At 45.5% G+C, this 23,492-nt stretch overlaps 4 protein-coding genes across 6 annotated transcripts; 1 reads left to right on the top strand and 3 right to left on the bottom strand.

Moving 5' to 3' along the window:
* Nucleotides 1-978: 978 nt before the first annotated feature.
* LOC113141174 (uncharacterized) lies at nt 979-4,709 on the top strand. The gene is made up of 9 exons (XM_026325424.1): nt 979-1,013; nt 1,585-1,678; nt 1,867-1,990; nt 2,178-2,335; nt 2,622-2,764; nt 2,841-3,018; nt 3,441-3,580; nt 4,147-4,309; nt 4,449-4,709. The coding sequence occupies exons 1-9, from the start codon at nt 997-999 to the stop codon at nt 4,512-4,514; spliced, it is 1,083 nt and encodes a 360-aa protein (XP_026181209.1). The 5' UTR covers nt 979-996; the 3' UTR covers nt 4,515-4,709.
* A 2,308-nt stretch (nt 4,710-7,017) lies between these two features.
* On the bottom strand, nt 7,018-16,501 carry nr1d1 (nuclear receptor subfamily 1, group d, member 1). 2 transcript variants are annotated; one of them, XM_026326206.2, is made up of 8 exons: nt 16,223-16,501; nt 11,356-11,622; nt 10,749-10,837; nt 10,238-10,382; nt 9,294-10,012; nt 8,718-8,903; nt 8,406-8,616; nt 7,018-8,270 (listed from the first exon to the last, which is right to left on the bottom strand). In XM_026326206.2, the coding sequence occupies exons 1-8, from the start codon at nt 16,260-16,262 to the stop codon at nt 8,050-8,052; spliced, it is 1,878 nt and encodes a 625-aa protein (XP_026181991.1). In that variant the 5' UTR covers nt 16,263-16,501; the 3' UTR covers nt 7,018-8,049. The 2 variants fall into 2 exon arrangements, with proteins under 2 accessions (XP_026181991.1, XP_026181990.1); XM_026326205.1 differs by lacking the exon at nt 16,223-16,501 and adding an exon at nt 13,077-13,149.
* A 724-nt stretch (nt 16,502-17,225) lies between these two features.
* On the bottom strand, nt 17,226-19,108 carry LOC113141569 (uncharacterized). Of its 2 annotated transcripts, none has more exons than XM_026326064.1 (2): nt 18,402-19,108; nt 17,226-18,027 (listed from the first exon to the last, which is right to left on the bottom strand). In XM_026326064.1, the coding sequence occupies exon 2, from the start codon at nt 17,994-17,996 to the stop codon at nt 17,316-17,318; it is 681 nt and encodes a 226-aa protein (XP_026181849.1). In that variant the 5' UTR covers nt 17,997-18,027; nt 18,402-19,108; the 3' UTR covers nt 17,226-17,315. The 2 variants fall into 2 exon arrangements, with proteins under 2 accessions (XP_026181849.1, XP_026181848.1); XM_026326063.1 differs by lacking the exon at nt 18,402-19,108 and adding an exon at nt 18,174-18,366.
* A 128-nt stretch (nt 19,109-19,236) lies between these two features.
* Nucleotides 19,237-23,242, bottom strand: tspan34b (tetraspanin 34b). The gene is made up of 8 exons (XM_026326065.1): nt 23,113-23,242; nt 21,338-21,415; nt 20,928-21,143; nt 20,669-20,743; nt 20,472-20,579; nt 20,249-20,389; nt 19,733-19,825; nt 19,237-19,646 (listed from the first exon to the last, which is right to left on the bottom strand). Exons 2-8 carry the CDS (start codon nt 21,392-21,394, stop codon nt 19,587-19,589), a joined length of 750 nt encoding a protein of 249 aa, XP_026181850.1. The 5' UTR covers nt 21,395-21,415; nt 23,113-23,242; the 3' UTR covers nt 19,237-19,586.
* Between the last annotated feature and the right edge of the window lie 250 nt (nt 23,243-23,492).

Raw genomic sequence — 23,492 nt, 5'->3', positions numbered from 1 at the left:
CCTGCATCATCATTATTGTTGTTGTTGTTAATATTAACGCAAGGAGACAGTTGTGATGATCCACAGGAGAAGAGATGATTTTTATTTATCAGACCCAGTCAGCACCAAACATCTGGGTCGTTACTCCACAGATCGATGATGATGATGATGATGATGATGATGATGATCACACATGGTGCATCTATGTATGGGGTAATATGTTGGCATATAATGTGTTGTTTAAATGAGACGGACGGGTCAGGCTGCATTTAATGGCTGCTAGTGAATAGTTCACTACGACATTTGAGCCATAAATTGATCTGGTTTATGAACGATTTATTAAAATGAGATAATTAAAATGATTGTCAATCGGCTTTGAGTGATATCAGGCACCAGTCTATTTATACATTTTGTGTAAACGTCGGTCTTCTTTTTTCCTTTTTCTTTTTAAGGACCTTGATATCCACATAAAGATTGATTGATTGATCGATATCTCGTTCCCACGCGGTATTATCGCGTAACTAAAGTGGCATCATGGCACAGTCATACGCTTTTGTCAGCACCGAGGCAGAGAAAGGCTTATGGAAATGCTTTAGCCTCTTTATCCAATATAACGAAATAAAAAAATCAGTGTGCATTTTGCAATTTCAAAATGAAGTGTAAAATGAAAAAGTAGGCCGAAAACCTTCATACATGTACCGGTAAAAATTAAAGCAAAAATAAAGCAATGCCTTTGACTACTATCATTGGTGTTAGGTGTTGTTGTCACCTTGCAAAAGCATAAAATGTTTAAACGTCAATATTTTAATATTTGTCAACTTTCTATACATTTTCATTTCAACATTGTGCTGTTTTTCTCATCCTCGTCACCAGGTGGCACTGTTGCTTTGTGTCTGTCAGGACTTTTAAATAACGGTTCTTTGAATAGTAGTCCCTGATTGGCTTACAGAGCCACACGTCACATTCCATTGGCCAATCACATCACTGACTGTAATCGCGGACATTTTAAAAACGGAAATGGCCGAAGCTCGAACGTAAGCCTTTTTCAAAACAGTTTGTTTTATATTTCGATTAATATTTAGATAATTCAAATATATATGCAGTCATATATATAATAGTTGTCAAATAGTGGTTTATCACTGATGCTGGTCTCAAGCATGAAATAGCTTAAAACACGGGAATTATCGCCAGAGAAGGATGTTGTTGACATAGTTCAAGCTAACTAATGCTAACTAAAGCTAATCGGCTAGTTTGTCTAAAACTGATCAATAAATGATCAGGACAGTTTCAAATGATCAGTAACATCAAATGGAAGATGTTTACACCCAGTGTAAAGTAAAAACGCAGATGGTGGAATAATAATTACACATAACTACATTTACAAGGACATGAATTATTTTTATTACATGAAAACAAACAGGGACGCGTCTTTGTGTTACAAAGAAAATATACAGAAAAGGCTGAAATTATCACAGAATCCAAAATAAAAAGTATGAGCCAATATGGAAGGATCCTTTGAGAGTATGTGGACTAATTTAAAAAAACGGCAGGGCCATGAAGATGAAACCGTGTTAGACTGAACTGTGTTGTGGGTGATTGTGTCAGTGTGTTGCAGCGCTGTGATCCGACCCTGCTGGACCCTGGAGCCTCTGAGCCCCCAGACTGTGTTGAAGCAGCCAGGATGGTCCTCTACCTCACAGTGCGTCTCATATTTCAACGATCAGGAGATTCAGTATTTTAATTCTGTCTGATCCAGACCATCCTCTTTAATGAGTCTGACATACAGAAACACTGTAAAAACTACACTGACCCACAGGTTACTGTGTAATTAAACTAAGAATTATTAGACTCCTCGTTAACCAGCAGTGTGTGTGTGTGTGTGTGTAGGACAGTCGTCGTGTCCAGAAGGTTTTATGGCGTCAGCTGTTTGTTCTCGACTCCATGATGTCTCTACTTGAGGGTCTGGAGTCTGTCCAGCAACTAATGACACAGCCTTGTCCCCCACAACCTGGTACATAAAGCACACGCAGAATACACACAGTACACGCAGAGTACGCACAGAATACAAATAGTACACCAAATGCATAAAGTTTGGACACTCCACAACCAAACTATTTACAAATGTTATCACATTTGATTAGAATTTGAATTGTGCCAAGCAGAATGACTATCACCTGGTTATTCCTGCGTGTGCACAGACGGTGGAGCTCGGGGCAGGTGGAAGGCTCTCAAGGTGGAGTGTAGGTCACGGGTGGAAGACCTGGAGACTCTGCTCAACTCTCTGCAGGATAGAGTCCAGCAGATCAACAACAGGCGACATACACTCACACAGCTGGTCCAACAGCTGCATAGTAAGGTGGGAACACACACTGACGGCAGACAGCTGTAAAGACAGTAAATATGAAATCTATATATATAGATGGTTGCTATGGTGGTGTTGCAGGTGGTTGCTAAAAGTTAAGTCAGTGGGTCTGAAACAGATTGAAGGAAACAATGCAGAAATAGACACAGAACTGTCTGAGGCAGAGCCATGTTAATGCATTACTGTTACTACAACACCCAGAATTCACTCTTAATACTCCTCTCCTTGTCTCCTCCCCTCTCCATATCACTTATCCTCGTTGATTCCTTGCTCTGTTCAGAAGAAGGAGAGTGAACACCTAGATGAGTCTCTGCAGAAGGCCCAGAATGCATTGCAGTCATGTAATCGTCAGCTGAGGCAGCTGAAGGCGGAGTTAAAGCCAGTGCTTTTTCATCTGATCAGCTGGCAGCGTCTCAGAGATGAGTGAGTGTCATCAGGTCATGTGACCCTTGTTCTGAGGATTTAATTGGTCACTGACTCAGTTTTCTCTTCATGTTAGACTGCAGGTGCACATCTCTGCCCTACAGGACGTCATGCAGATTAACCTGCTCTCCTTCAACCAATCACAGCTGTGTGTGGAGCTGAGGCCACACCCCACCTCTAACCTGTCGTCCAGTGAGCTGGAGCCTTTGAGGCTGTCAGTCGCCTGGAGCCATGATGACCGCTTCACACTGCAGGTAACGCATGAACCAATCAGGTTATTTCTGTGTGACTTGTGCTGATGTCACACTAACATTAAACAACAACCTGATGACATCATGCTGGTCCAGGAGCAGTTCCTCTTAACTGACCACAAGACTGAGGGCGATGTGGAAGACACATGGCTCTCACCTGAGCTCAGAGCTGATTGGTTTAACAACATGACATTTTATAGGAACGTTTTTCTGTTCCTTCACATCCATGTCTGTCAGGGACATGTATCAGGCTCCGGTGTGAACACCCTGAGCTCCTAAACTGCCACCATGCACAGACTGAACTGAAATGTGAGCCACGTGCTACAAGAAGATCAACATCATTTGTGCCATGGTCAAATCGTAAACATGGATGACATGGGTGTGTGAGCAAACATGTCCACAGCTACCTATTTGTGCCTCTGCAGGTGAACGAGGGGAGAGATGGTCTGGTGGAGGACTCTATGTCGGCCAGCCGGTCAGAGCTGAGTGCCACCCTGCTGGAGGTGATGCAGTGTTACATGGGTCAGGCGGAATTGCTGACTGAGATCCAGGCCCTGAGGTCCAGGTGAGTCATTAAAGACAGACACCTGCTGATTGCCTTTTCTATCTGACAGTCTGTGATGATCAGAGACCCCTGATGATTCAGATCAGACTGAAACTTGTGTGATCAATAATCACTAATCATGATGAGCTGCCTGTTGTTTCTGAGAAAGGACATGTTTATGTAGAAGTTATCATTCAAGAGTCCATTTAAAAATGACACATTTATACATCGTACAACTTCTGTAAGTACCAGAGCAGCTGTATAATTATCGTATAAAGGAACAGTCCAACATTTTGAGAAATGCTTCTGTTTGTCACCCAAAGGGGAAAGAAATCTATAATTTGTTGACCAAAACTGCCACAGGTTCAGGGACTTCACACTGTTACTGAATCCCTTAAATACATCTTATATATGACTTTATAACAGAATTATGTGTGATACTTAAATGGGTTGTGACTTTACAGTTTATATCCTTTAGATAACATCCAATATCTTCACAAATCGACTGACAATCATTTTATGTAGTTGACTAATCCCACCTGATAGCTTGTTGACTAAACCCTGATCCAGCTGCTCTGTGTTTGCAGCTTTGCCATCGACTGGCGTCCTTCTCAGCGTCTGCTGGTCTACCTGAAGTCTGCCCTGCTGGTGTGTCACCTGGAGGTGCAGGAGGGATACCCGAGCAGCGGAGGAGTGCGACTGCTGTCTGTGAAAAGAGACGGGCAACCTCTGGACACATCTGCACTGAAGGTAGGATGCAGCTGTGATTCTGGGGTTTAGCCCAAGATAGCATGAATCAGTTTAAAATCCAGGGACTCTAATGTTCTGCAACATAAAACAGGTGTTAGTTATAAATATGAAATAACTAATCTGTTTCTTTCTCTTTCAGCCTCAGAAAACTGACCTGAGTCTGACTGACTGGTTGGTTTTTCTCTGCAGCAGTCCACTCATCTGATCACCTCCAAGTCTCACTTTCTTCTTTCATTTTCTGTCCTGTCACACGTTTTCCTTCTATTTTCCTTCTGTCACCTGTTTATTCCTCCTCATTGACAATAATCCAGTTATTACGTTTCCAAAAAGGATTTATCTCTTTGGCCTGTTCTTAAATTAAACCTTTGTCTATCAATGTATTGTTTATCACTGTACAAAATGTCAGCATAAATAAACCTTTAACACTCAGAGGCAGAAACTCCAATCTCACGTTTTTAATTACACATAAATAATTATTGCCGTTTACACATGTAAACCAGCACAATAAAATAAGCTCCTGATGTCCTTTAAACTTTTATTTTGAAAAGCACCTCCTGCAGTGCTACAGTGGGTCCACCATGTGTCAGTGTTTCCTCCTTTCTGATGCCTCCATCATGCACTGCGCTCCTACAGTACACTGTGACATAACACGCATGTGCACGTGTTAGAAAACATGTCAGGAAGCAGGAACAAGTCATGTCTTAAAGCAGCCTGGATATTCAAGGGTTAATTTGTCCTGTGACGAACCTCCAGAGAGACGGCAACAACCTCTACACAATCAACACAACAAAACTACAGCCAAACATAACACAGAGTTCCAGTTAGAGCTGCACCAATGAGCCGATCAACATATAATCAATAATCTGTAAAAGATAATAATCTGATATACAAAGGAAGTGATTTTTCAAAAGGGGCAACAGCTCCTCAAATGTCAATATTTGTTTTTTCTCAGTACAGTCCAAGCAAAAGAAAATATTCAGAAATATTTCTGTTTTCACTGGAGAACTGGCCTCATGATAAATAAAGTGATTCAGACTTTCTGCAGTGGAATTGATTACGAAACAAGAAATTAGCTTGATAAAAACTGTTTAACTGAGCTGGAAACAAACTGTCCAGTTCTACCTCTGAATTTCCAGCAAATAGCTGCTCACAGGCACCAGAAATAATATTTTCTGATCGAATAAGAATATTTCACACAGCTGGACACTTGAATACTGAAACTTCATCTCTGAAAATACTGATTAAATATACTTTACTATGGAAGTGGCTTTGTTTAACAAAAGTACTAATGCTGTGTCCACATAATATTCCATAGTACACTGTGTACTCATTATGTACCTCATTACACTGATTTTAATGTTATTATATAACATATCAACACCATAACAGGAAACTGTTGGAATCTGTGTCGACTGAAAATGGGACGCGTCTCATGTCTCCACCTGCTGCATCCTGATTGGTCGGTGGGGATGCTGAGGTTCAGCAGCAGCTGACCAATCAGGATGCAGAGTGAAACTTGGTTATGAAGATTCAGTTTGACCCAGTTTACATCCGTGTGACTCAGTTTCTTCTGTCTCAGACAATGATAATACAATGACCAGTTCACTAAAATGTAGAAACTATTATTTTCTACATTCCTCAGTAAAAGTCACTGAACTCATCATTGTTGATTAACTCATTGTTTCCTCCATCGTCAACTGAATCTTTCAGGATGCTGTTTCATGTTTCTATGCTGTTATAAAGTACTTCACATTAGAAGTACATGAGGTAGTTAACGTCAGCTACCCAGCGGTACATAAAGTACTTCACATTAGAAGTACATGAGGTAGTTAACGTCAGCTACCCAGCGGTACATAAAGTACTTCAAATTAGAAGTACATGAGGTAGTTAACGTCAGCTACCCAGCGGTACATAAAGTACTTCACATTAGAAGTACATGAGGTAGTTAACGTCAGCTACCCAGCGGTACATAAAGTACTTCAAATTAGAAGTACATGAGGTAGTTAACGTCAGCTACCCAGCGGTACATAAAGTACTTCACATTAGAAGTACATGAGGTAGTTAACGTCAGCTACCCAGCGGTACATAAAGTACTTCAAATTAGAAGTACATGAGGTAGTTAACGTCAGCTACCCAGCAGTATATAAAGTACTTCACATTAGAAGTACATGAGGTAGTTAACGTCAGCTACCCAGCAGTATATAAAGTACTTAAACACCTACTTACCGGTTCAGTTGGGCTCATCTCACCTTTACCTTTCGACCTTCACCTGCTGGCGCTGACCTCGAACGGCCTCCAGTTCCAATCCGGGCCCGGGTCTCCGGTCACGCTCCTCTGTGCTCACGCCTAATAACGGGTCTGTTGACCTCCGTAAAACATCAAATCAAAGTGTCGTCACCACAGAAAGACGCATTTTACCCTAAGTTTTTGAAATGACTAAGACTTAAAATTTGGGGCCCCGTTTTCCCGTGGAGACCAGACCTTATTCCTGGACCAGCATGAACATGAAAAATATTAAATCACATTCAGTTTGTTTTGAGAAAAGATCTTTAAAAGTCTTAAATTTAATGAACAAAACTAAACCTCTCCATCAGAAGAAACAGATAAGGCAGCCAGGATTCTTATGTGTATATTTATATATATAGATATATATATATATTTAATATTTTTACAACATAAAACACAGATTAAAATACATACATCGATATCTCACTTCCATTACATGGATTGTTGTACATACAGTTTGTGCCCCACAAACCTTTATATTCATAATATTAGCACAGGCATATATTCATATTAACAAAAAATAAAAATGTACAGTAGAATATATCTGAATGTGTCGAACACAGTTCTCAAAACACTTCAAGTATAACTGGATATTCTTATTTACACTTTTTATACAAAATCTCTGCTGCATAATGTTCAGTTTCTGTCTCATTGGTCTCATTGAAGCTGCTCTCCTGTTATACTGTATTTTAACAATAAAGATGTCGAGAAATGTTCTTCTTCATTCTCCCACGTCATCCTCTGTTGTTTCTCTGTGTCACTGCTCAACAAAATATCAAGTCAGAAAGTTTCCTGGAAGTTGTGGATGTCGCCTTTCCCCTGAAACATCTTCTGTAAATCCTGTTTTACCTGGAGTCAAAGCCCAGTCACACCAGCATTTGAAATGGCAAAGGTCTGTCCATTTCAAAGGAGTCTCAGTGTTTGTGGATTCACTGGTGGCAGCAAAGTGAATCTACAGGGTTCAGTGCCATTTTCTCAACAAATCAGTTGTTTGGTTTATAAAATGTTAAAAACGGTACAAAATGCTGATTACATTTTCCAAGAGCTCAAGATGACGTTTCCAAATGTTTTTAACATCAAAACCAAAAAATAATGAGCTTGCAGAGATAAAAAACTGAGTCACTGTGGAATAAAGTCAAAGTAAAGGTGGGGCTACGCTTCACCTCCTGTTTCCAGCCTTTGTGCTGAGCTAGCCTTAGCACTCTGAAGTGGATCGAAGGACACCGACTTATAATAAAGGTTTGGGGTAAAACACCAATAAACAAGTTGGTTTTAAGTGTTGGACCAAAGTCAGGAGGATTCTGGGAGCCATGAAGCTCTGTGAGCTCTTATTTTGGCGGGGTGCTGTGTGAGGAGAGCGCTCCGCAGGATCATGTTTGTCGTCCCTGGCAACCACAGGAAGCGACCTGGATCTGAGTCGGAACAGAGAGCGCTGTGACGTCGTCGTGACGTCATCACGCATCGATGCGGAAGGACAGCAGCTTCTCAGAGTGCATGTTGTTGAGTGTCCGCAGGTCGGGCAGCTTCAGCAGCAGTTTGGTGAAGCGTGGCGATTCCACGTTGTGGTGGTTGTTGCCAGGGGCGACAGCCGACTTGTTTATCAGTGAGCGCAGAGCTCTGATCAGGTTCTCCTGCAGCTGCTCGACCGACGCCACATTCTCGATACCGGACCGGTCTGAGGAAGAAGAACATCGATATTGAGAACGTACACACTGATCAAACACACAGGGCGGGAACACATCCTGAAACTGAAGGTATTTACAGAAGGTACGGTCCACCGACCCCCTCCACCATCACCCTCCATCCTCACCTGCGGACACCAGCACCACAGCAGTGAACAGTCCCAGTTCCTCTGCGTTCAGCTCCAGTGTTGCCAGTTTGTGGCTGAAGTCAAACATGGCTGCCAGCAGCTCGCTCATGCCCATCGCCTGCAGCTGCTCCAGGTTGTAGGTGGTGCCGGAGATGAAGGTCACCGTCTGCTCCTTCATGTTGAACAGCGATGCAAAGCGCACCATCAGCACCTGCAGGGAGAAGGAAGACAAACTCTAGAATTCCTCTAAATTCCTCTAGAGGTGCTACCTGTTGCACAGGTGAGGCATCGGTGGGTGGCATCGGATCGTACCTCGAAGGTGCCAGCCTTGAGCAGGGCGACCTGGTCGTTCTGGGACAGAACACTGAATCCTGGGATATGTTTGGCAAATTCAACCACCTCCCTGACGGCAGGAGTGAAGGACAGAGAGAAGTCCTCCCAGATCTCCTGGGGGGTCTTCGTGGGGTCAGCACGAGGCCGCATGTTCATTGGACAGGCCTGCAAACAGAGGAGACCTCCATCAACCAATCAGGCGACTGTTTGCTAAATCCCTCCCCTGAACAGTGATTATCCAATCGCAAACAGGCCGAAATACCGAAGAAGTACTCAAGTGTTTAATGTACAAGTACCAGTCAAACACTATAATACCCAGTACTCAAACACTATAATACCCAGTACTTTACCTTAAATACACTGTGTGATCAGGACTTTTACCTGTAATGGAGTATTTTTACATTGTTTCATTGGTACTTTTACGTTAGTGAGGTGCCTCTTTACTGAGATTTACTATGAATTTTAATGGTAAATCTGCATCAACATTTAATAATGATTAACTGACTGGTTAGAAAGAGGCGGGGCTTTAAATATAATATTCTGATTGGTTCTCACCAGTACTATCCCTGTGCAGTTCTTCATTGGACAATTCTGCTCCTGGGTCACATGATCACAGGGCCCATCTTCCCTATTCAGATTATTGTTATGCAGGCTCCGCCTTCCATTGCTATGGTGACGATATGTGACATTGCTACTGTCATCCACTGGCAGATGGTGCCCCGTCCCCAAGTTGTTGTTATGGTGATAGATGTTGTTGAGATCGTTGGCATGGTAACTGCTGCCGTAGCAGTTGGGTTCCCAAGGCTCCGCCTCCTGGGTGTGGCAGTGGTTGTTCGCCAGCTGCTGCTGAGGTGGCGCATGAGCCTTGGCCAGTTTGTCGTGAGCGTACAGGAAGGTCTCGCGGTGAGCACAGGCGATGGTGCTGATGGTGGAGTCCACGCCCGGACTGGGAGGGGGCGAGGAGGAGGGGGAGGGGCTTTGACAGGGAGGAGAAGGAAGAGGAGGGGGTGAGGAAGAGGAGGCAGCGGCAGGGGGAGAAGGTGAGGAAGGGGCGATCGGCAGTGCCGAGGGCTGGGGCTGGATGGCAATGGTCACACCCGGGCATGGAGAGGAGGAAGAGGAGGATGAAGAGGATGATGAGGAGGAAGAAGAAGAGAGGCTGGCGAGCTGGAAGTCGTTCTGCAGCTCGTTATTGACCATGTTGTTCATAGCGCTCTGCATCTCAGCCAACATCCTCTGTTTCTCACGCTTCGGGATCCGCCCGAAACGAACAGCTGTGGACGGAGCAGGAGGAGGAAGAGGAGGAAGAAGAAGAGGAAGTGACAGATCAGAGCTTCAGAAAAGAATTTTCCTATTGGACAATTCAACAAAACCTACAGATTACCCTTTGAACCAGGTGTTGTACTGGCCTCTGGACACTGAGGCCAGTACAACACAGAGCTACAGGCTGCTGACAGCTGGGTGTGCAGGTGTGTACGGGCAGACAGGTGAGTACTGACCGTCTCGGCTCATGCCCACAGACAGGCACTTCTTGAAGCGGCACTGCTGGCAGCGGTTCCTGTTGATCCTCATGATGGTGCAGCTCTCGTTCTTCAGACACTTCTTGTACTGGATGTTCTGCTGAATGCTGCGACGGAAGAAACCCTGCAGGTGGAGACACGAGGTGGGCTTCTTTCAAACGTTCTCAAAGATTAGCAAAACAACAAGTGGTTTCCATCCATGTATCCAGTTCTGGGGGGTTTTCCATTAAGGGATAGTACCTGGTAGAAGGTACTTTTTTAGTACCTGCTCGGCCGAGGTTCTAAGCGAGCTGAGCAGGTACTAAAATGTGACGTCAACAGACTGCGGGTCACTGATTGGACAGGGAGTGATGTTATTAAAAGAGTCATGAGTGTGACATCTGAGTCAAACCCACATAATGGAAAAGGGGCATCAGTTGTTGTGGTTGAGGTCAGGCATCATGTCCCAGCTAAAGCATGACCTGATAGGTGTGTGGATGTAGGAGCTCACCTTGCAGCCCTCGCAGGCGTGAACGCCGTAATGGAAACCAGAGGCCACGTCCCCACAGACCTTGCAGAGCAGCACCATCCCGTTCAGCTCTGAAACACAGCGGCATGCTCTCAGTTCTCCATCCTTCATATTAATTTTAACACTTTTTCACACCGATCAATAAACTGTTTTCTGACTTGGGTTATTTTGATTTCCAGCATAGGTGTGTGAGTAAAATCAGACGGTGCCATCAAACATGTTCAAACATCAACTGTACTGTTGTACTTTTACTGCAGTAACATTTTGAATGCAGTACAGAAGATTTTTACACTGCAGTATTTGTACTGCAGTAAAGAATCTGAGTACTTCTTCCACTGGTCTAATGTATTATTGGTAACTTGTGCATTTCAAGATGATTTTTCAGGATTTCTTAGTTAGAGAGTTCCTGTTCCTTCGGGGGGACCATTATTTTATTGGAACTTCCCTTCACTGTGCAGATAAAATATTTGTACAGCCTCTTCTCCTGTTCCGATAGGTGTTTTTAACATTTCGCACAGTTTAGATTCTTTGCATGACAACTGCTTTTTCTATTACGATCTGCTGAAAGTGGAGCTGTGCAGGTTCTTACTGGTCAGACTGGCCACAGACTTGCTGGGTGACACCCTCAGAGATCCTCCGTCGTCCCGACCTCGAGGCGAACCTCCTGCCGATGAGGAGGCTGAGGAGGAGCCATCTTCTGCTGCAGAGCCTGAACTGGAGCTGCTGCTGAGGAAGGATGCAGATAAAGATGAGGAGGTGAAGCCAGGCTGGGAGTTGGAGTTCTCACTGTACATGGAGACTGGGCTGGTCCTGGTCGGAGATCCTCCACACGAACCCACATAGGAGATCACACCTCCTGCAGGAGAGAGGTCAGACTGGTGAGTCGGAGCTGAGAAGGTTAAAACACTCTGCTACATAAGATTTTATGCATTTGATGTAAATCGGGAAAACTTCAGTGTTTCTGCTGGAGGTGAATTTATGGAACAAAATGTGTCAAACTCTATCCCCTTAAACCAGCATCAGTTTAAGGGGATATTTAATATTAAATAGTAGTGTTCTAGTGTTGAATGGTCTTAGGTTCAGGTCAGAACCAGGTTTATGTTAGAACAAGGTTCCGAAACAAAATCGGATGATCCGTCTCTGAAAAACCAAAAGACATGAATGTTTTTGTTTCTGTACGTCTCATTCAGCATCAGCATTATAACAGTAATAATGAAGTTTATCATTAAAGAGAAGGAACTGAAGAACTAAAGCCTTAATTCAGCTGCAGGTAAATTCTGAATACAGCTGTGGATTTTATTTTGAAAGGATCCATTCAGGATGTTTATATTCTGACATAAACACCTGACTTTAACGTCCACAGAGACACAGTGGGGGAAGCCGACAGCAGAGAAACGGTCTCAGTTTGAGCTTCCTGCTTTCATCCTGCAGCAGCGACTCCTGCTCCCACGTGACGGGGGTGCACGTGACGCCTGGTTTCTGTCTGCACGACTGCAATGAATGAACACACACACACACACACACACACACGCTGCTGCTTGGTAAGAGCTCAGGCGTCAACTCCTGTCTCATACAATCAGGTTTTATTCGTTCATTTAAACTGAATCTCAGACCAACAGTGCGTCATTTTCTGATTCCCATTTAAGCCTCAGGCCCAAAGAGAAACGCTCCAAGCTGGATGACGCTGTGCACTGACTGCAGGTCTAAAGGGTTTTGTCAGGTCGGGCTTGTGCTGATGCAAACATGGAGATGAGTCCTGAGTCTGATCCATCTGTTATGTAACTGAAAGCGAGGCCTCTGCCAACGGTCTAACTGGGCCACCAAGGCACAGTTTCATCCTCCAGACAGAAAGTGGGTTTCCATCTAAATGTGGAACAAATCTGAGCCAGATTTGAAGAAAGTCAGTGAAGGAAAATGAGAATGAACGTGTTTCCATCCACGTCTTGTGTGAAAATCAGCAGTTTCAGTGAGACACTGGAAAATCTGATGAATCACAACTGGTCCAGCTCGGCCAAGAGTAAAAGGGTTTTAACGATTCTTTCACACTGCCAAGTTTCCACCAACCAGAAAAGCTGAACACAAACTGGTGGATGGGAAATTTAGAAGATCAGTTTCCACCTGCGTGAACCTGAGCTGCCATTAAACCACCACAGAAGAAGAGGAGCCGATTAAAAGGTGAAACCCATGCGTACAAATTGAATGTGACATTTCTGTTTGTGTTAATCTGAGGAAGGTCTGAGCCTCCTCATCGCTCCACACACACCTGAGGCTTCATGTTTCAGGTGTGTGTGAAATGTCACTAAGACGCACCCAGGAAATGTTTCAGGAGCACAGCCAATGTGTCGGAGCCTGTTTTCATTGAAACACGTGTTCAACCTGCTCCTCCCTCTCTCCTCCTCCTCCCTCATGCAGACTGCAGGAGTCGTGTGTTCTCCACAGTCACGGCCTGGAGCCACGTGCCTCCTCCACAGTTGGTGCCGCCCACACACCTCCCTCTGCCCACGCTCACACGTTCCCGCCGCTCAGAACACACACACACACACACACACACACACACACAGACACAGACACAGACACAGACACAGACACAGACACAGACACAGACACAGACACAGACACAGACACAGACAGACAGACAGACACAGTTAATCCAGTGAATTACTGGACTGGTCTACTGTCCACACACACATGAAGCATCACCACAAAGACACACAAACTACCACAGAGACACAAAATGACCATAAACTGGCATTTCCATCAGTGTGGGGCAGGGCCAGCTCGTCCCGTGACATTAATCTATACCTGACTCTACCTTTGACCCCGTGTGGGCTCCAGGAGGTCAGGGTTGGGATAGGGTGCAGGACTAAACTGTCCTGGTCTTCACGAAGGTCCAGGAGTGCACACAGTGAGATGAACCAAGTGTGACAGGTTCAGTGATTTTATCAGTGTATAAGACTGAAGTATGTCTCAGACGGACCAGACCCTGCTCGGACTGATTCCTGCAGTTTGACACAGGGTGTTGCTGTGTGCAGCCCACCATCGGGTCGGGCCCAACAGCTTCAGTTTAGCTACAATGCTAATTTTGTTAGCAGCAGCCTTTAAAATGTGGCTGCTGACATTTCACGGAACAAACAGGCAGCGTGTCCTTCGGGGAATAAGGTTTGTGACTGTACGGTTTAGGAAACTCAGAAACACAATAGGCCCGTTCAATTCTGTCTGTTCCATCAGAGGTCAACAGTGACCGGCCGCAGCTCAGGTCAAAGGTCAGCAACTACCTCTGTGTTAAATACCACGGCCCCAAGAGCAGTTTGCATGGAACTAGGCCAGAGCCAGACCCAAAAACCTGACTCAGTTTTGGCAACTCATCGTCCTCCAACACCAGCCAATAGCAGCTGCAGAGGCTCGACCAGTCCCAGGCTCACAGTGAGAGCGGTGGAAGAACTGAACCTCCGGATTGCACCGAACCTTCAGTCACTACCATGATTCATGGATCTGTTATTACACACCACCTGTCACTAAACCCAAACTCCAGGCTTCAAAACCAGGTCCTGGGTTCACATTACAGTGAGTTCAGAACTGGTTTAGTGCAAACAGAGAAAATCAAAGTGGCCTTAAAAAGTCTCAAACTGAACTTGGAATGAACGAAACCCTGAGATTGTTGGTGCAACTAGAGGAAAATGAAAGAAGCTGATTGGTTAAGGCTGCTCCACTTTCTCACACAGGAGGGGAGGGAGGGGTGAGGAAACACCCAATCAGAGCTGCACATGGCAGAGCAGGTATGAAGAGATCAGAAACTAAGATGGGAACCTGCAGCCTCAAACTGAACCACATGACACCAGACACTGCACGTCACTCCATTTCTGAGGTATTAGTACTTCACCTGAGTATTTCCATGTAGTACTACTTCATCCTTGGACTTCACAACATGTCAGAGTCAAACCTTGGACTTTTTCCTGCTCTACATTTATCTGATAACTTTAGTTCCTTTTCAGGATCAGATGGATCCAACAAAATACAGACTGATCATCAAACTTTATTGACCCCTGGGGGGAAATTCCCAAGATACCCAGCAGTATGGAAAGTACTTCAAATTAGAAGTACATAAGGTAGTTAACGTCAGCTACCCAGCAGTATGGAAAGTACTTCAAATTAGAAGTATATAAGGTAGTCAACGTCAGCTAAACAGCGGTACATAAAGTACTTCAAATTAGAAGTATATAAGGTAGTTAACGTCAGCTACCCAGCAGTATATAAAGTACTTCAAATTAGAAGTATATAAGGTAGTTAACATCAGCTCCAACATTAAAGTGATCAACACAATAATCATCAATAATTAGAATCCAATAATATCAGATCCATTCATGTGAAATGGGCCATTCTGCACAATGAGTACTTTTACTTTGGATACTTCAAGTACATTTGGATGATGGTGCTTTTGGACTTCTACTGCAGTAACATTTGGAACACAGGATTTTTACTGTGGTATTCCTACAGTTACTGCAGTCAAGGATCGCAGTACCTGTTTACATGTATCTGTATGTAAATGAGCTGAGGCGGAAAGGGGCGGATTATGTAATGAGCTCACTCTCAGCAGCAGCCAATCACAGCGCGCCGTGCTCCGTGAAAACAAAGCGCACATGGCTCGGTTTGCGGGTCCATGTGAAAGGACGACGGCCGCTGTAGTGGATGGAGCGCGCGCACATGCACACGCCCACACACACGCATCCGGACTGGTCCACCTGACGCCAGACGACCCACCGACCGAGCGCTGTCATCGTGACCCAGTTCCCCGAAACACAACCGGAATCACGGTGACTGTCCCCGTGATGATCGGACACAGACATGTGCCGGAGCCGGTCGGTGTGAACCGGAGCTCACACCCAAACCGAACACCAGTCAACAAGACCAGTCAACAAACGAATTAAGGTCTTTAGGCAGTAACGGAGCCGAGCGTCGACACATTTATTGATTATTATTTATTGACGCGTGTTTGGACCGTAACTTGCTGTTTTCCGCGCGGCAGAGCGTTAAGGAGCAGAGCGGCACCGCGCGTCCAAAGCGACTCATTCACAGGTTCGCACAGTTTCGGTGCCGAGTCAAGACGCACCGGCGACGGTGAAGAGTCTGTTTTTTAATATTAATATTTATTGACTTATTTGCTTCAAAAGTCTCCGCTTCCCGCGTCAAGCTTCACGCACCGTCCGCGGAGCGATGCGTGGCTCACACACCAATTAAAACGCACCTACAGCCTGACAGTTTTCCGGCGTAAAATCCTACATTTTCTAAGAAACACAACGTCCAGACGTGAAAACCGGACCTGACGGATTTCACCTGGACTCACCAACAACCTTCACACCCGAACGCACAATTCGGCGCGTTTAAAACTTCACGTTAACCACGCACAACACGCGCATTTCTAACAGGCTACCTTGCCGACAACGGGTGGTGTTGTTTACCTGTGTTGTTGTTGTTTGTGTCCATGGCGGTTGTTATCATCCTGAGCCCCAACAGAGTCACGCACGAGGGGGTCTTTTAAAAATCCCGGAGAGCTGCCGCTCCGCCGCCCGCATCAAACACCACAGAAGAAGAAGAGAAGCCGAGAAGAAGACGTCCGTCTGCGGCACGAGGAGTCTGTCATCTGCTACACGCGCTTCGCAAACAGGGCGCGCGCCCTGCTGAATGTGCGGGGGCCGCCGCTCCCGCACGCGGCAGAAAACGGGACCATGTGACCGCGGGGAGAGCCTCGTGCCCCAGTGACACACTTTCCCGCCCCTCCTCTGTGTACTGGTTTAAATCCACGAGCACGTGGAGCTGCGTGCTGCTCTCTGGCGTAGAGGGGCATTGTGGGAAATGTAGGAGGAGGGATTTTTTTGTTCTTTCAAAGAGAAAGGAAACTAGGTCGTCAGAGTAAAACTGCATGTACTCAAGTGCTGTACTTCAGTTCTGAGGTATTAGTATTTCCAGTACTACTTTTACTGTGGCTATTTCAAGCACATTTGGATACTGATATTTGTACTGCAGCAATATTTTGAATGCAGGACTTTTACTTGGAACATGGGATTTTTACTCTGTGGTATTTGTACTGCCGTAAAGGATCACAGTACTTCTCCCACCACACACTGTATTCACATGTTTCATGCCCTCAAGACCTGGAATTAACATCTTGTCAACAGTTTTATATGATTATATTTAATTTTATAATATTATTTAGACACCAGGCCCCTGGGCCCCTCCTGCACAGGGACCCCCAGCACCGACTGGGGGGGTCTGGTTGTCTGTGGTCATTTGCATCTTTCTGTGCAGGTGAAAACAGGAAAAAAAATTCATTGGCACATCTATGATAAACAAACATCTACAACTTTATTGCAGGTACGAGGTTTGTAATGTTCACAGGTGTAAAGGTGGACTGTGTTCATGACGGACACTTTGGAAGGAGGGAACACATTTCACAACAAAGTGTTATGTGTTAGAAATAAAGCCATTTATTTCCTTTCAGATATTAGAAAGTGCAATAATCTTGAATGTTAATGTTTTTCTAACAAGTTAAATCTATAATTCACATGCATGACGTTTCTGGTGCTTTTTGAACAGTGGGTCCACGTCGTCCTCACAAACAGAGAGGAGTTTCTGCACTGGGTCGCAGGTCTGGAGCTCTCCGAGTCGCACCAGGTGGATCAGCATCTGAACGTGGAAGGCCGCCCCGTTCACCCAGGCCTTCAGAGCCGAAGACGACATGTGCCCGTCCCTCACCATGGAGTTCTTCAGCTTGGTGATGGCGACACTCAGCTGCTGCTCGATCCGTCTGATATCGCTCTTCAGGTCGTTTGGGTTCTGAAGGTTCATCACACACCTCTTCAGGCACTCGTCGATCAAATCCCAGACCTCGGAGGCCTTCTCCTCTGCAAACACACTTCGCAGAGCTTCCTTGGTGCTCTCCTCAGGCGGAGTGGAGGAAATTATGTCGATGAAAATGGCGATGGCGAGCCCCCCAATGCCCCCCAGCTCAGGAGCACACTTCAGAGCAGCCAGTTTGTCCACCAAGGCCTTGATCCAGTTGGCACCATAGTCACCCACCTCCATCTTCCTCTTCTCATAGTGTTGTTTCAGATTGTCTGAAGAGGACAGACCGCAGAACATCACAATGTTCTCATTGACTCTCAGATCTGGACCGTCTTTGAGAGACTTCACAAATCGGTCCAGTTCTGCCTGTTCACTGAAATAGTTGCCCATCTTCACGTGTTCAGACTCAGCTGGAAGATCTCTGTAACACAGCAACACGAAACAACACACACTTCTATGAAAGGTCTCTTACATAACTTTAAGAAATGCTTGACAAATAACACAACTAAACACATTTACTGCATTTTGTTTGTAGGAATATAAACATGCACATTTAAAACTATTTACATTTCAATATGACGCTGCAGATTCTCAAAAAAAAATAAATTCTGACACATTTGTCACGCAGGGAAACAAAAAACCACTGAGCAAGAACAGAAAGAAAGAAAATCCTTAGAACTAGGTTTCAGGTGATAATTGCTATTCAACAGTCAGATGAGAAATGCTCTCATAAGATAAAAGTGAAGGAATGGTCCTCTCAGCTCGTGGGTCTGGACCTGCAGCATGAGAACAGACCTGTTATCAGATCTGCAGATCAGACTGAGCGACAGCGCCCCCTGCAGAGCAGCTGTAGCTCCAGTCTCAGTCTGCAGCAGGAAATGGAGCGACAGCGCCCCCTGCAGGGCAGCTGCAGCCTCCTCTGGGTGACCGTGTTACCACAGGACACTTTCTGGGTTCAAATGTGTTCCAGTACATGAACCTCCTGATCCCCGTGGTTAAAAACTGGTCCTGGAACAGAAAAAAGATGATGTGAGCCCATGTGCAGGTCCAGACTGTACAGTAAGTGTTTAGCCCTACTACCATTTTAAAACCACTTCCTATTAAAGAATATTCCACATCAGAGCAGCACAGGTCCACTTTAAAAAGCAATAACTGTCTTACTGTAGTTTCTAAAAGTCAGACCTGTGTGTTAGTACAGGTGGGTTTACCTGCTCTGATCAGATATGGTCCTGCCTTTTGTTTGGCCTGCAGAGAGTCGATTTCTTTCCAGACCGATGAGCAGCAAATGGAGCCAGAGTCCAGAGTGAAACTCCAGCTAGGCTTTCAGTCAGAGTAGGGCTTATGTATTTAAAGTTACACATTAACATCAGCTTTTAAGGTTTATCAGACTCAATAAACATGAATTAGCCCGACGTTATCTTGTCTAAACACAATCCTCAAACTATCGGTGGGAATCAGCGATCAGGTCGCTCTTAATACTTTCAGACAAATGATACATTTCTAATGGAAACTGTGCAACTTTGCACCTGGACAGGTGAGACAGAAGAGGAAATCAGTCTCACTCACCTGCAGTTTGCTGCTTCTTTTCCCCTTCAAAGCTTTTGTAAAGCCACAGATCAATGCAGTCGCCTACAAACACTTTGACCTTTATTTGGAAATGGATCACATACAACAAACACATCACTCTGCTGCTGCATTATGGCAACCAGCCTTTGGCTCATCATCACAGTGAAGCAGTTTCCATGTAACTCCTCATTAAATGGCCACGAGTTGCCTGAAGCCTGGTCATAACGATCATTTACATCCATCATTGGCATCTATTACACATCAATGTAGTAAAAATACATTTGTTATTCTGATTGCACAAGAGATTCAGTCATGAAGCGTCCTTGCAGCATAAAGGTGATAAACTCCTCCAGAGGCGATGCAGGACTCAAAAAGCCCCAGTGATCCCCACGATCCTCCTGAGGCTTTTGGTCTTCAAGCCCTCATGGATTTTATTTTGCAGTAAAGGATCATGGAGACAGCCATGGCACAAATCTGAGGGTTAGTACAACAGAAAGGGCTCAGTGAATGTGTCATTTCTGCTTCTGAAGTCCAACTAATGAAGAGGATGAGCTCGTTACCTCCAGAACTGCAATCCCCAATGCTACAGCTGCAATAACCACCGTGTTGTCATTGATCAGCCGCTTGATCTTTGGGAAGCAGCCGGTGATCGCCTGTGCCAATAAACATGAACACGGAACAAAAAGTTATGAAAAATGCTGATTCAATGTGTGTGTGTGAGTCCAAACCCCATCCAGAGACTGACAGCACCAACGAATGTGGTGTGTGAATCCAGAACCTCAACTGTAAACAGTGACGGTCGTGCTCAGCAGAGTCTGGAGCTGGTTTTTGGAAACAGGCGGGCCTCGCATTGTTGGTGAGGAAGAACCATGTGAGCCAGGTCAGCAGTGTGGCTCCCTGCTGGGCTTTTAATAGTTTTAGGACAACAATGGAGGTCTACGGCTCAGACCCATAAGCTGAACCAGGTTCTGGATACACACACATTCATTGGTGCTGTCAGTCTCTGGATGGGATCTGGACTCAGGAACACACAAAGCCTTATTGTTGAATTGATACACATGGATGTTCCAGGGTACCATGGCATTGTTGGCCACTGTTTGATTACACGGGTTAATAATGAAGCCCGGACAGCACTGTGGTGGGTATTGCTGGTTGTGGTCCACATAATAAGGAGAGCCCACAAAGTCCGAGGAGTTGTAGAATCCACAACAGTTTAACTGATGGACACAGAAAGAGTTGGTGTTACATGAAGCTCTGGTGTGGAACTGATGCTGTCCCATGTGCAGCAGAAACACTCACCGTGCTCATCGTGGTGTTCCACAGTCCGGTGACATCTGGATTTTTCCCATAGTCCTTCTTGATGCTCTGAACTGCTGTTGTGCCAAACTTGTTGAACAAGTCGTCTGCCTGAAATTCAGGAGCACAGTAGCGTCTGCACACACGGACCGAATGTGAACAGCAATAATCCAGAAACTAATACCCTTTGTAAAACCTACCAGGGGCCGGAAGACCAAGACCACCACAGCTCCTGCAACCTCCGCGATGAAGACTAGCAGGACGATGATGAAAAACTGGGAAAGAAAAAATGTCATACTGAGATTGTTTAATTTATACAAAACCCACAGAGGAAAAATGACAAAGCTCATGTGCTTCCTCTGCTGACGATTTGTCAAACTAGGTAAAAGATGACAAGACTAAAGGCCTGTGGTCTACAGGTAGAGAACATGTGCCCTGTCTTTCAGCCTGTATGAGTACCAGCAGCAGCATGCAGCGACTCTCCCTCACGGCACCACAGCAGCCCAGGAAGCCGATGACGACCAGCAGCGCTCCGATGGCGATCAGCAGGTAGCCCACGTTCAGCACCTGGCTCAGCTCAGCGGGGGCGTTTTCTATCTTCCCCAGGAAGCCGAGGATGGAGCCGCTGTCCACCTTCACCCACACCCCCACACCCAGAATGGCCGCCCCCGCCAGCTGAGGGGGAGGGGACAGGAAGTGTTAATTAGTTGGTGATTGGACAATTCAGATGTGAGATCAGAGGAAAGGACGTCTCTAGAACAGGTGATACATGAGGATTAAACATTTGGTGGATACAATCGGAGTCAGTTTCTCTTTGTGCATTGAAACCTGACGGAGCAAGCGAAACGATCATTTCTAATCAAACTTACAAAGATGACGCCGTTGAAAACAAACATCATGACCTTGAGGAATCCAAAACATCCCATCGTTGCTGCCGATCGTTGAACCTAGAAGACAGAACGACACGGTTCATTTGGCTGTTGAATCTGTTTAATCTCTGTGTATTTTACAGTGGCATTGTTTCCTCTCAGGTGGGAGGGGCAACACCTGCAGCTTCTACCTGAGCTCTCCCTCCTTCCATGCCCACATATCAGCTTCCCTTTGTTTGGTCGGCACAGATGGAGAAATGAAAAGCCAGTGGTATGCAAACGAGGACAGGAGCCACCCTCAGGCGTCACGGGTTGTTTAGGACTTTTCTCTGCTGTGGCCTCAGTACAGAACTGGGCTGCAGCATAAAAGTTAATATCATAAACCTAGACAAGTCAGATTTGGTTTACAGAGCTCAAAGTTAGAAACTACTGTCTGGACAACATCTGACAGCCTCTGATTTAGACCCAGAAATGAGAGAGTGTGGGCTGTAACGCCACGGATGGAAAACCTGAACCCCTGACGGGACCTGGGTCTGTTGTTTTCTGTCTCTGTATATGCATAGAAAAATCTGCGGTCGGCCTCTGATGTTGGCAGGTTTCAGAACGTGAACACAAACAAACACATGACATGCATCTAATTTAGCAGCCTGCCTGCTCTCCAGAGTCAGGCCTCCCAGCAGGGACAGCGGTGGCCTTCGTGTGGCGTGACACAGCACATTTGCCGTTGCCCCCAAAGACGACGACTGCGTAGCAACACGCTGTTTGCTGAGAACTGGGACAAGTCTCTTCTGTGTCACTCCATTCTCACCTTCTGGTCCCTTTTCGTCCCTAGAACCAGCTCACGGCACGTCCACCCCAAAGAGGAAGTGGCCTGTCAGTTTATTTCCAGTAAAGCTGGTTGTCATCAAGTTAATCATCCATTCAGGGCTGCGGCCTCAGAGACACAACCAGCAGTTTCCTTGACTCCCCTGAACTCCCCCAGTGTCCTCTCTGTCCCTGCTGGTGATGTATTAACAACACTGCACATGATGGCTGGATGGCTAAAACAGGACCTGATGTGCACGTCTGTAGGCGGTCATGTGACCGAATAGTATCTGTTAACTTGGATTGACAGACGCAGAGAAGCTGCAGGAAATGTGAGGAAGGTCCCAGCCTCCTCATCGCTCCACACATCTGTTTTGGTCTGCTGCTGTTTTTCAGCATCCAGCCACAGGATTCACACACACAGATCACTACACTGTGTTTAACCTTTAAACTCAGAAATCCCCAAACTGAACTTCCTGGATCCTATTTCACCCCCCCCCCCAAATGACATAACTGCTGTAGGGTGGCCACAGGACCATTTAGTTGAACAACAAACAACTTTAACTACTGCAGATACGTGGGCGTTATTTATGTTGACTCTCTGGGGCTGTATTTGTGCATGTTCCGTGTTTTATTGTTTGGTTTTATGTTTCACGGCTTGTTTTGTCTTTAACATCCTTGTCAGAGTTTAAAACACCAACAAAACCAGAAGCTGCTCTGTGAGTTTGTTGTTCTGTGTCTGTTGGTTTTCCAGACAAAGCCTGTACTCTGCCTCAGACCTCCACCAGAAACACACTGAGACAGCAGAATAATTACAGGCAGGTCTCAGGAGACAAAGGGTCATTGTTGGATGGATCCCTGTCTACGCTGGTACAACTGCACTTCACTAGAAAAACAACCAAAACAGCCAAAACCCACATAACAAAGACACCGTGTGACTGTAAAACAGTGTGTGACACTGTCCAGCTTACCTTTCACAGGTGAAATCCAGGTACAGGTTTCTGCTGACGGAGGCCGACACACGGAGGAAACAGGTGCACTGGACTCTTCCTCTTTCTGTGAAATATCCTCTGTGCTCACCACTCCCTGAGACCTTCCCAGCATTCTGCTCTTATGTTCGGAGCGGGGCTGGTTATAAGTCACGGGGGGGGGGTGTAGGCGTGACCGAGGCAGCTGAGTAATAACATCACAGTGGAGTCCGGATCCTGAGGGAGGGAGGAGCAGAGGTAACACCTGTGTGTTCTCTATGTTCTCACAGTTTGTAAATAGAATAATGAATAATAACTACAAACCAGCACAAAACTGGATTATTACTCATGGACACTTTTGAGGTCTGAGTCCTGGACTTCAG

The sequence above is a fragment of the Mastacembelus armatus genome, chromosome 8 (genome assembly GCF_900324485.2).
Source record: "Mastacembelus armatus chromosome 8, fMasArm1.2, whole genome shotgun sequence".
NCBI classification, from domain to species: domain Eukaryota; kingdom Metazoa; phylum Chordata; class Actinopteri; order Synbranchiformes; family Mastacembelidae; genus Mastacembelus; species Mastacembelus armatus.
The sequence above is the reverse complement of the archived record's forward strand: the minus strand, read 5'-3'. Positions and strand labels throughout refer to the sequence as shown.